A 12,354-nucleotide genomic window follows, 5' to 3' on the forward strand; every position below is an offset into this window, starting at 1 on the left:
GGGATGTTGAGCTTGCCGAAGTCCGCCTTGTGAGCTCACGGCAAAGCCAGGATTCCAACTGGGGGTTCTTTGTGAGAAACCGCACCGTGCTTTCGCCGCACCATCTCCCACGGCTGCCCCGACCGTGTTGGGAAACCTACCAAGACCGTTGAAATGAGACAAGAAACATATATGGAGATCGCTGCAAACTCCACTGGCTCGGGAAGTCTACCGAGTTCACCAAGAGGAAGAACGACTGTGGGTCTCCGTCCCCCTGCGCCTGGTTCCAGCCAAGGAGCAGTCGTACACTGTGACTGGATCCTGCACGGCTGAGTCTTGTGAGTCTGGGAGGGCTCTCGTTTCTTGCGGCATGAATTTGAAATCTGTTCGGATGGCTGGTGTCGAGATGGAGGATGAAGAGACAAAGGCGCAGGGAAGAGAGAGCTTCGCCCTCTGCATCCTTGGGAGTCTGTCTCTGTCTCTTTCCAAGTATGCAGTAGACGAGTCCCTAATATGCAAAGGAGATGTGACCCAGACCAGATGTTGGTGGTCCACACCGTCCATTGTCCCAGAGATGTTTTCAGGTCACAGTGTTGCGCCAGTCTGCTGCCAGACAGGTGGAGGGGTTACGAGACGTTTCCATAAGAAGCTGCAAAGGGAGGTAGAATAAGAAAGGAACGGAAAAGGGAATAAGTACGGTGGCTGTTGAGGAACACCGGTAGCTGCTGAAGGACGGGGGAGAGAGTCGCCGCAACAATAGGAACCCCAGACCTTTCGTAGCAGGAACTCCCTTGTTTCTGTACATACCCGCAACATAATGTTACCTAGTGTACGCACCACTCTCCGCAAAGGTTTAGCACGGGGGTGGCCAAATTTGCTTAATGTAAGAGCCACATAGAATAAACATCAGATGTTTGAGATATGAATTTCAGATGCTCGAGAGCCACAAGATATGAACGTTAGATGTTGCAGAGCTGCAAGACAGGAAGGCAGGTAGGCAAATAAGTGGGGGAGGGAGAGGTGGAAAGAAAGCAGCTTTAACTTTAAATGCATTCTCCAAGCCACCAACTGACTTGGCTTGGAGAAGTTATTTAAAGAGAGACATGCCTTCTCCAAGCAGGCCAACAGGGGAGTGGGGGGGTTCAAGAGCCACACAATACATGTCAAAGAGCCACATGCGGCTCCCAAGTCACAGTTTGTCCACCCCTCCTTTAGCGTTCTTATCTTTACAATAAAAAAGGCCAACGCCATGCTGGGAATTATTAGGAAGGGAATTGAAAACAAATCAGCCAGTATCATAAGGCCCCTGTATAAATTGATGGTGCGGTCTCATTTGAAGTACTGTGTGCAATTCTGGTCGCCGCACCTCAAAAAGGATATTATAGCATTGGAGAAAGTCCAGAAAAGGGCAATTAGAATGATTACAGGTTTGGAACACTTTTCCTATGAAGAAAGGTTAAAACGTTTGGGGCTCTTTAGCTTGGAGAAATGTCGACTGCGGGGTGACATGATAGAGGTTTACAAGATAATGCATGGGCTGGAGAAAGTAGAGAAAGAGGTACTTTTCTCCCTTTCTCACAATACAAGAAATCGTGGGCATTCGATGAAATTGCTGAGCAGTCGGGTTAGAACGGATAAAAGGAAGCCCTTCTTCACCCAAATTCACTGCCACAGGAGGTGGTGGCAGCTACAAGCATAGCCAACTTTAAGAGGGGATTGGATAAGAATATGGAGCAGAGGTCCATCAGTGGCTATTAGCCACATTATATATATATATATATATATGTATGTGTGTGTGTGTGTGTGTACACACACACACATATATTGGCCACTGTGTGACACAGAGTGTTGGACTGGATGGGCCATTGGCCTGATCCAACATGGCTTCTCTTATGTGACACAGGGTGTTGGACTAGATGGGCCACTGGCCTGATCCAGCAGGGCTTCTCTTATGTTCTTATGTGACACAGAGTGTTGGACTGGAGGGGCCACTGGCCTGATCCAGCAGGGCTTCTCTTATGTTCTTATGTGACACAGAGTGTTGGACTGGAGGGGCCACTGGCCTGATCCAACATGGCTTCTCTTATGTTCTTATGTGAAACAGAGTGTTGGACTGGAGGGGCCATTGGCCTTATCCAACAGGGCTTCTCTTATGTTCTTATGTGAAACAGAGTGTTGGACTGGAGGGGCCACTGGCCTGATCCAGCAGGGCTTCTCTTATGTTCTTATGTGACACAGAGTGTTGGACTGGAGGGGCCACTGGCCTGATCCAACAGGGCTTCTCTTATGTTCTTATGTGAAACAGAGTGTTGGACTGGAGGGGCCATTGGCCTGATCCAACAGGGCTTCTCTTATGTTCTTATGTGACACAGAGTGTTGGACTGGAGGGGCCACTGGCCTGATCCAACATGGCTTCTCTTATGTTCTTATGTGAAACAGAGTGTTGGACTGGAGGGGCCATTGGCCTTATCCAACATGGCTTCTCTTATGTTCTTATGTGAAACAGAGTGTTGGACTGGAGGGGCCACTAGCCTGATCCAGCAGGGCTTCTCTTATGTTCTTATGTGACACAGAGTGTTGGACTGGAGGGGCCATTGGCCTGATCCAACATGGCTTCTCTTATGTTCTTATGTGACACAGAGTGTTGGACTGGAGGGGCCATTGGCCTTATCCAACATGGCTTCTCTTATGTTCTTATGTGACACAGAGTGTTGGACTGGAGGGGCCACTGGCCTGATCCAGCAGGGCTTCTCTTATGTTCTTATGTGACACAGAGTGTTGGACTGGAGGGGCCACTGGCCTGATCCAACATGGCTTCTCTTCTGTTCTTATGTGACACAGAGTGTTGGACTGGAGGGGCCACTGGCCTGATCCAACAGGGCTTCTCTTATGTTCTTCTGTGACACAGAGTGTTGGACTGGAGGGGCCACTGGCCTGATCCAACATGCCTTCTCTTATGTTCTTATCTCCAGTAGAACGCTAAAACTCTGCAGAGGGTGGTACATATACTAGGTAGCGTTAACTACGATAGATAGGGCCAGGGCTTTGTTTTGTTGCAGGAACTCCTTTGCATATTAGGCCACACACCCCTGATGCAGCCAATCCTCCTGGAACGTACAGTAAGCCCTGTACAAAGAGCCCTGTCAGCTCTTAGAGGATTGGCTACATCAGGGGTGTGTGGCCTAATATGCAAAGGAGCTCCTGCTAGGAAAAAAACAAGCCCTGAGGACCTCACAGTGCTTCGGGCTGCTTCATCCCATGGCCTTGCCGGCCCCTCCCCCCGCTGCCCCTCTATCCAGGCTCGGAGAGAAAGCCGCATGACACCATGCCCTTCCCCCCCTCCCCTCCCCCGCTCTACCTTGACTGAGGAGCTGAAGGTTGCGGACCTCTTCCCGCACCTGCAGCTGAAGCACCTGCTGGAGGACTTCCTGCCGCTGAGACTCGTGGATAATCCCCATGCGCTGCAGCTTCTCCGCGTTTAACCGTAAGAGCGCCCGTCCTGGCAAGAAAAAAGCAACCGAGACTCATTCATAGGCTTACCAATCTCCTGGCTGGCTTTTGTTGCCTGCCATCGCTCCAAGACGAGGAGGAAGAAGTTTAATAAAAAACAACCAGTAGCGTCACATGTGCTGCTACGTCACTCCCAGGGAAAACCCAGACGTGACACAGAGTAGCTCTAGGAACTTCTGCGAACTCTATGAGTTTTACCACAGAGCTTCCAGTGATTCCTAGAGCTAACTTAACATCATTTCCAGGTTTTCCCCAGGAGTGACAACACAGCACATGCAATGTCGTGACCCCCCCCATATCCCTGCTCTCCCAAACCTCCTGTCTGACAGTCCTACTAATTCAGTAGGACAAGCTGGCATAGCTTGGGCTGTTCGCATTTGTTGCTTGTGCGTCTCTATTGCGCTCCCGCCCCACTTTTCTACATGTGTTTTTTGCTCCCCCTAGTGGTCAATTTGATATTACATCACTGTAGGTTTGGCATATCTCCCTGCAGATTTAAACTGCAGGTTTTTATGCTGGACATACAGCAATATAATATTGAATCGACTGCTAGAGGGAGAAAAATGCATGCAGGAAAAAAATTGAGAATGTGGACAAGCCCCAGCAATTGGGCTAATTCAGCTTCATAGAATCATAGAGTTGGGAGGGGCCTTCTGTGTCACCGAGTCCACCCCCTACACAATCTAGCCTCTGTCTGAAAACCTCCAAAGAAGGCGAGCCCACCACCTCCCAAGGAGGAAGCCTGTTCCACTTACGAACCGCTCTAACGGTCAGGAAGTTCTTCCAAATGTTTAGTTGAAGAACCCTTTTGATTTAATTTCATCCTGTTAGTTCTGGTCCTACCTTCTGGGGCCACAGAAAACAATTCCACACCATCCTCTCTATGACAGCCCTTCAAGTCCTTGAAGATGGTGATCGTATCACCTCTCAGCCGCCTCCTCTCCAGGCTCAACATGCCCAGCTCCTTCAACCCTTCTTCATAGGACTTGGTCTCCAGACCCCTCACCATTTTCATCGCCCTCCTCTGGACCCATTCCAGCTTGTCTATATCCTTCTTAAAATATGCTTCCCCAAACTGAACACAATCCTCCAGGTGAGGTCTAACCACAGCAGAGTAAAGCGATACCATCACTTCACGTGATCTGGACACTATGCTTCCATTGATACAGCCCAAAACTGCATTTGCCTTTTTTAGCTATCGCATCATACTGTTGGACTGGCTGGAATCAGGTCTGACTGGACCTGGTCAGAACAGCCTCTCACCTGTCCAGTTCCATCACTGACATTGGCCCGCCAGAAAGTGAAGATGTTTCTGCTTTGTTTGGTTTATGTCCAGGGGTGGAATTCTAGCAGGAGCTCCTTTGCATATTAGACCACACCCTCCCGGATGTAGCCAATCTTCCTGGAGCTCGCAGCAAGCCCTGTACTAAAAGCCTTGTAAGCTCTTGAAGGATTGGCTACATCAGGGGTGTATGACCTAACATGCAAAGGAGCTCCTGCTAGAATTCCACCCCTGCTTATGTCTGTTTTTAGTTGTTATCAATATCTGTTTCTGTATGTATTTAAAGCCTATTTTAATCCTCTCAATGTGTCAAATTGGAAACCAAGGGATGTGTTGTCCAAGCACTTCCGCCTCTATCCTTCTTCCCACATCCAAATTCTGCCCTGAACCTCAAAGCAACCTGTCATTAGCAGTGTTCTCTCTAAGCCAGGAGTGGCCAAACTTGTTTAACGTAAGAGCCACATAGAGAAGAAGAAGACTGCAGATTTATACCCCGCTCTTCTCTCTGAATCAGAGACTCAGAGCGGCTTCCAATCTCCTATATCTTCTCCCCACACAATAAACACCCTGTGAGGTGGGTGGGGCTGAGAGGGCTGTCACAGCAGCTGCCCTTTCAAGGACAACGCCTATGATAGCTATGGCTAACCCAAGGCCATTCCAGCAGGAGAGCCAGTTTGGTGTAGTGGTTAAGTGTGCGGACTCTTATCTGGGGAGAACTGGGTTTTGGGTTTGATTCCCCACTCCTCCGCTTGCACCTGCTAGCATGGCCTTGGGTCAGCCATAGCTGTGGCAGAGGTTGTCCTTGAAAGGGCAGCTGCTGTGAGAGCCCTCTCCAGCCCCACCCACCTCACAGGGTGTCTGCTGTGGGGGAGGAAGGTAAAGGAGATTGTAGGCCGCTCTCTGTCCTTGAAAGGGCAGCTGCTGGGAGAGCCCTCTCCAGCCCCACCCACCTCACAGGGTGTCTGTGGTGGGGGAGGAACGGAAAGGAGATTGTGAGCCGCTCTGAGACTCTTCGGAGTGGAGGGCGGGATATAAATCCAATATCTTCATCTACCTCATAGGGTGTCTGTTGTGGGGGAGGAAGGGAAAGGAGATGGTGAGCCGCTCTGAGACTCTTCGGAGTGGTGGGCGGGATTTAAATCCAATATCTTCATCTACCTCATAGGGTGTCTGTTGTGGGGGAGGAAGGGAAAGGAGATTGTGAGCCGCTCTGAGACTCTTCGGAGTGGAGGGCGGGATATAAATCCAATATCTTCATCTACCTCATAGGGTGTCTGTTGTGGGGGAGGAAGGGAAAGGAGATGGTGAGCCGCTCTGAGACTCTTCGGAGTGGTGGGCGGGATTTAAATCCAATATCTTCATCTACCTCATAGGGTGTCTGTTGTGGGGGAGGAAGGGAAAGGAGATTGTGAGCCGCTCTGAGACTCTTCGGAGTGGAGGGCGGGATATAAATCCAATATCTTCATCTACCTCACAGGGTGTCTGTTGTGGGGGAGGAAGGTAAAGGAGATTGTGAGCTGCTCTGAGACTCTTCGGAGTGGAGGGCGGGATATAAATCCAATATCTTCATCTACCTCAGAGGGTGTCTGTTGTGGGGGAGGAAGGGAAAGGAGATGGTGAGCTGCTCTGAGACTCTTCGGAGTGGAGGGCGGGATATAAATCCAATATCTTCTTCATCTTCTTCAGGTGCAAGTGGACGAGTGGCGAATCAAACCAGATAAGAGTCCGCACACTTAACCACTACACCAAACTGGCTCTCTAGAGTAAACATCAGATGTTTGAGACCCGCAAGACATGAACATCAGATGTTTGAGAATTAGCAGGAAAGACAATAGATGGGGAGGGAGAGGTAGAACAAAAGCAACTTTAACTTCAAATGTATTCTCCAAGCCAGCTCAGAGAAGTGATTTAGAGAGACAAATACCTTCTCCAAGTCAATGGGGTGATGAGGGCGTCAAGAGTCACATGACATGTGTGAAACAGCCGCGTGGCTCATAAGCACCACCCCTGCTTTAAGCTGTGGAGTCTTGGGAGCTGAAATTCTACTTTGTGTGCTACTGGCGTTAAAGCCGTGAGCTACTGCATACATTCGTTTGTTCTGGGGCTATTTTTTCCTGAGCTAGGCCAAAAATGTGCGAGCCAGAGGCTAAAAATCTGTGAGCTTAGGGGGAACTCAGCTTAGGGGGAACACTGGTCATTAAAAGCAGCCAAGAAAGGAGGAGGGGGAGACACTGGAATATTCTCCTGCGGAACTACCTGCCCCATTTTTCTTGCTGCTTTTGAGCCATGACGTAGCAGGAACGTCTGTGGTGTACCACCGATTTAAGCAGTCAGCTAACATCCGTGTCTTGCTGTCAATGCTCTGAGTCACTTGGGGATGAGAAGTATTTTTTTAAAAAGCAAGCCATTTTAAGACTGCTCGCTGTCCTTGCTTGGCACCAGCTATAAAGAATCAGCCTCCAAATGGCACTCGAAAAGTTGCAGCACTTGTGCTCTCACCAAAACTTCGGCCGAGCCGCCCTCTCACGGAAGCTTCGGCCGAGCCGTCCCCTCACGGAAACTTCGCCCGAGCCGCCCTCTCACCGAAACTTCGGCCCAGCCGTCCTCTCACCGAAACTTTGGCCGAGCCGTCCCCTCACCGAAACTTCGGCTGAGCCGTCCCCTCACCGAAACTTCGGCCGAGCCGTCCCCTCACCAAAACTTCGGCTGAGCTGTCCCCTCACCGAAACTTCGCCCGAGCCGCCCTCTCACCGAAACTTTGGCCCAGCCATCCCCTCACCGAAACTTCGGCCGAGCCGTCCCCTCACCGAAACTTTGGCTGAGCCATCCCCTCACCGAAACTTCGGCCGAGCCCGTCCCCTCACCGAAACTTCGGCTGAACTGCACTCTTACTGAAACTTCGGCTGAGCTGCGCTCTCACTGAAACTACAGCTAAGCTGAGCTCTCATCGAAACTTTGGCTGAACTCTCCCTACTATTGAATCTAAGGTCACCCTGCAAGCCAGTCAAACAGAGCAGGGCTCACACAGCCAAAAATCCACACACACACCCTGCAAAACTGAAAAGCCGGCTGCTAAAGTACATCAGAAAATGACGCAGCAGTGCCTTGGCTCTACAAATGGCACAACTGGCCAAACGCTCTTTCCCAAGCCTTTGTTTGTTTCTTCCATCTACCTCTTGCATTAAGATTTGCTTTGTTTTGAAGGCTCCCTGTACTTGCTGACGGAATGATGGGAAATTGGCACGTCCCTGTTAGAATGCATTAGAGTTTCCCATCAGCCACCTCTCCTGTCATCCACGAAAGAGGGATTTTGTAACCTGCTTTGTCCCCATCTCTGGGGGGGGGGGGGTATGATTACTAATGCGTCCTTTATTTCTCATACGAGAACCTGGGCAGAGCTGTTCCATTAGCGTTTTACAGAGCCTCCAGGGCCCGGGGCGCTAGATTGATTCTCCAACCTTTGATTCTCCAACTTTCTCCCTTCCCCCCTCCAATCTCCATTTCTTTCTGCATCCCTGCCTCTCGAACTGGGACACAGACACAATACTCTCTAGTGAACAAACAGAGAACAGGGGATGGAAATAGGAATTCAACCTGCTCCCTTTCTCGTTTCTCCGCTCCCCGAACCTCCGACAGATGCACCAAACAAGGACAGGCTGATTATTGGCTGCGTCTTCCAGATCCAGAGCGGTGGGTGTTCATCGGCTATGTAAAATATTCATCCCAAAATTGCACATCTCACCTGTCCTGATGTTCGTCTGTGAAGATCCCTTTGTCCTTTCCCATCCACCCACCCTGGATTTACTCTTTTAAGACAGCCTAGCAACCTCGGGAAGAGCCCCGTGGCGCAGAGCGGTAAGCTGCAGCACTGCAGTCCAAGCTCTGCTCACAACCTGAGTTCAATCCCGGTGGAAGCTGGGTTCAGGTAGCCGGCTTGAGGTTGACTCAGCCTTCCAATCCTTCCGAGGTCGGTCAAATGAGTACTCCGCTTGCTGAGGGGGAAGTGTAGATGACTGCGGAAGGCAAGGGCAAACCACCCTGTGAAAACGTCGTGATGACATGTCACCCCAGAGTCGGAAACGACTGGTGCTTTGGCAGGGGACTACCTTTACCTTTAGCAACCTCAGGGGGATGTCATTTCTGAACGGCTGTTCTACGTACCTTCCCCGCTGAGAAGGAATAAAGGCGGGAGGATCTCTGCATGGCAAGAAATAGATGACGGGGGAGGCCCTGATCCCTCCAGGACAGGGGTGGCCGAACTTGCTTAACGTAAGAGCCACATAAAATAAACGTCAGATGCTCGAGAGCCACAAAACACGAACGCCAGACGTTTGAGAGCCGCAAGACGCAGATGTTTGAGAGCCGCGAGGAAGGAAGGAAGGAAGGAAGGAAGGAAGGAAGGAAGGAAGGAAGGAAGGAAGGAAGGAAGGAAGGAAGGAAGGAAGGAAGGAAGGAAGGAAGGCAAATAGATGGGGAAGGAGGGAGAGGTGGAAAGAAAGCAACTTTAACTTTAAATGCGTTCTCCAAGCTGCTGGCTGATTTGGCTTGCAGAAGGGATTTAAAGAGAGAAATGCCTTTTCCAGGTCAGTTGCTGGGGTGGGGATGGGGGCTTCAAGAGCCACATAATAAGTGTGAAAGAGCCACAGTTTGGCCACCCCTGCTTCAGGACAATAAGCAGAGACTACAAGGGATGCCGCACTACAATCCAGAGAATTCTTCCTCAGACCTTTCGTCGTGCTGATTCTGCCAGAGAAGTTTGTTCCTCCCACAGTTCTCAAGTCCGCCCTCGTTGCTGAAATGAGCTGGACTTTAATTTCTGCCCCCACAGGGCAGGAGAGAGAAACGCGAACCAGAAAGGAGATAAACTGCAGCTGAAACTCGTCTTGCCGACTTTGGACCGATCGGCTAGAGGTCTCCCTCCATAAGCAGGCAAATGGGAACCCGAATCATCTTGATGGGTCAAACTGGAAACGGAGGGATCTGTGTTGAGCGCCAGGTGTAGTGGTTAAGTGTGTGGACTCTTGTCTGGGAGAACTGGGTTGTTGTTGTTTTTTTAATTTATAGCCTGCCCTTTACCATAAGGGCTCCGGGCGGATTCCAACATGCTAAAACAGTAAAATCAGCAATAAAACATCAGAATAGTTAAAACAATGAAGCCAATACATTAAATTATTTAAGATTCCCCACTCCTCCACTTGCAGCTGCTGGAATGGCCTTGCGCCAGCCATAGCTCTGGCGGGAGTTGTCCTCGAAAGGGCAGCTTCTGTCAGAGCTCTCTCAGTCCCACCCACCTCACAGGGTGTCTGTTGTGTGTGTGTGTGTGGGGGGGGAGGTAAAGGAGATTGTGAACCACTCTGAGATTCAGAGTATAGGGAGGGATATAAATCCTCCTCCTCCTCCTCCTTTTTCGAGTGCTTCTGCCTCCATTCCTGTTCTGCCTTGATTTGGATGCGGGAACAAGGCAGCCATACAAAGAGGACTTGGCCTTGCTCATTGCCCTGCTGGGGCAGAGGTGCTTGGAAAAAGCAACGTGGAAGCCCCAAAGAGCCAGTTTGGTGTAGTGGTTAAGTGTGCGGACTCTTATCTGGGAGAACCGGGTTTGATGCCCCGCTCCTCCACTTGCACCTGCTGGAATGGGCTTGGGTCAGCCTTAGCTCTGGCAGAAGTTGTCCTTGAAAGGGCAGCTGCTGTGAGAGTCCTCTCCAGCCCCACCCACCTCACAGGGTGTCTGTTGTAGGGGGAGAAGATATAGGAGATTGTAGGCCGCTCTCTGTCCTTGAAAGGGCAGCTGCTGGGAGAGCCCTCTCCAGCTCCACCCACCTCACAGGGTGTCTGTTGTGGGGGAGGAAGGGAAAGGAGATTGTAGGCCGCTCTCTGTCCTTGAAAGGGCAGCTGCTGGGAGAGCCCTCTCCAGCTCCACCCACCTCACAGGGTGACTGTTGTGGGGGAAGAAGGGAAAGGAGATTGTAGGCCGCTCTCTGTCCTTGAAAGGGACAGCTGCTGGGAGAGCCCTCTCCAGCCCCACCCACCTCACAGGGTGTCTGTTGTGGGGGAGGAAGGGAAAGGAGATTGTCAGCCGCTCTGAGACTCTTCGGAGTGGAGGGCGGGATATAAATCCAATATCTTCATCTTCATCTTCAAAGGCTGGGAAGCAGAGTGGATTTCTCTCTTGCCTAAATTCACCAGCCCCGTCTCTCTCTGTGATATAGTGAAATGCAAAGGAGGGCAAACAAGACGACGAGGGAGTTGAAGCCCCTTCCCTAGGAGGAAAGGCTGAAAGGCTGGAACACCTCTCTCTATGAAGAAAGGTTAAAAACCGGTACCTGTGATGGCGTGATGGGAAAAGGCCTCCACGTAGATGAGATAGTTGTGCGGGCAATGCTTCTTCAGCCATTTGCACACGTCCTGCTGCGTCCACAGCACCACCGGCTTCGTAAGGCTGCCTAGCGTCGGGCTGGTGTGGTAGATGCCGTAGTGGTCGTAGTTCCGCCCCTGAAGGCGACGGGAAACAAGCAAGGAAACGGAAGGGTGAGTGCATCGGAAACAGCCGCAAGTCAAGGAAATGGGACGGGGTGGCCGAAAGTGCCATTGGGGTCGTAGTCCAATATGGCGACCCGGTAGGGTTTACAAGGCAAGAGACGATCAGAGGTGGTTTGCCACTGCCTGCCTCTGCGTAGCAACCCTGGACTTTCCAGGCGCTCTAGACAGAACTGCTAAACAGGTGGTGGAGAATAGACAGAGCTGCTAACCAGGGCTTTAGCCGGAGCCAACCAGGTTAGGGCAAATCCAGAGGTGGTTTGCCATTGCCTGCCTCTGCGTAGCAACCCTGGACGTCCCTGGTGGTCTCCCCTCCAAGTGCTAACGGCTTAGCTTCTGAGATCTGGCAAGATCGGGCTAACCTGGGTCATCCAGGTCAGGGCAAATCCAGAGGTGGCTTGCCATTGCCTGCCTCTGCGTAGCAACCCTGGACTTTCCTGGAAGTCTCCTATCCACGTGTTAACTAGGGCTGACCCTGCTTAGCTTCCATGACCTGATGAGATCAGGCTAGCCTGGGTCATCCAAGTCAGGGCAAATCCAGAGGTGGCATGCCGTTGCCTGCCTCTGCATAGCAACCCTGGACTTTCCTGGAAGTCTCATATCCACGTGTTAACTAGGGCTGAAACTGCTTAGCTTCCATGACCCGATGAGATCAGGCTAGCCTGGGCCATCCAGGTCAGGGCAAATCCAGAGGTGGCTTGCCATTGCCTGCCTCTGCATAGCAACCCTGGACTTCCCTGGAAGTCTCATATCCACGTGTTAACTAGGGCTGACCCTGCTTAGCTTCCATGACCTGATGAGATGTGGCTAGCTGGGCCCATCCAAGTCAGGGCAAACACAGAGGTGGCATGCCGTTGCCTGCCTCTGCGCAGCAACCCTGGACTGCCCAGGTGGTCTCCCATCCAAGTACTAACCAGGGCTGACCCCATTTAGCTTCCAGGATCCGATGAGATGTGGCTAGCTGGGCCCATCCAAGTCAGGGCAAATCCAGAGGTGGCTTGCCATTGCCTGCCTCTGCATAGCAACCCTGGACTTTCCTGGAAGTC

At 51.3% G+C, this 12,354-nt stretch overlaps 1 protein-coding gene across 1 annotated transcript; it reads right to left on the minus strand.

Moving 5' to 3' along the window:
- Positions 1-533: 533 nt before the first annotated feature.
- LOC132567774 (sterile alpha motif domain-containing protein 10-like) lies at positions 534-11,269 on the minus strand (the record flags this gene model as incomplete). Its single annotated transcript, XM_060233465.1, has 3 exons — positions 534-628; positions 3,338-3,478; positions 11,095-11,269. Coding segments are annotated over 3 exons (339 nt in total), but the record flags the coding sequence as incomplete, so codon positions are not given.
- Between the last annotated feature and the right edge of the window lie 1,085 nt (positions 11,270-12,354).

This window comes from Heteronotia binoei, chromosome 2, assembly GCF_032191835.1.
Source record: "Heteronotia binoei isolate CCM8104 ecotype False Entrance Well chromosome 2, APGP_CSIRO_Hbin_v1, whole genome shotgun sequence".
NCBI classification, from domain to species: Eukaryota; Metazoa; Chordata; class Lepidosauria; order Squamata; family Gekkonidae; genus Heteronotia; species Heteronotia binoei.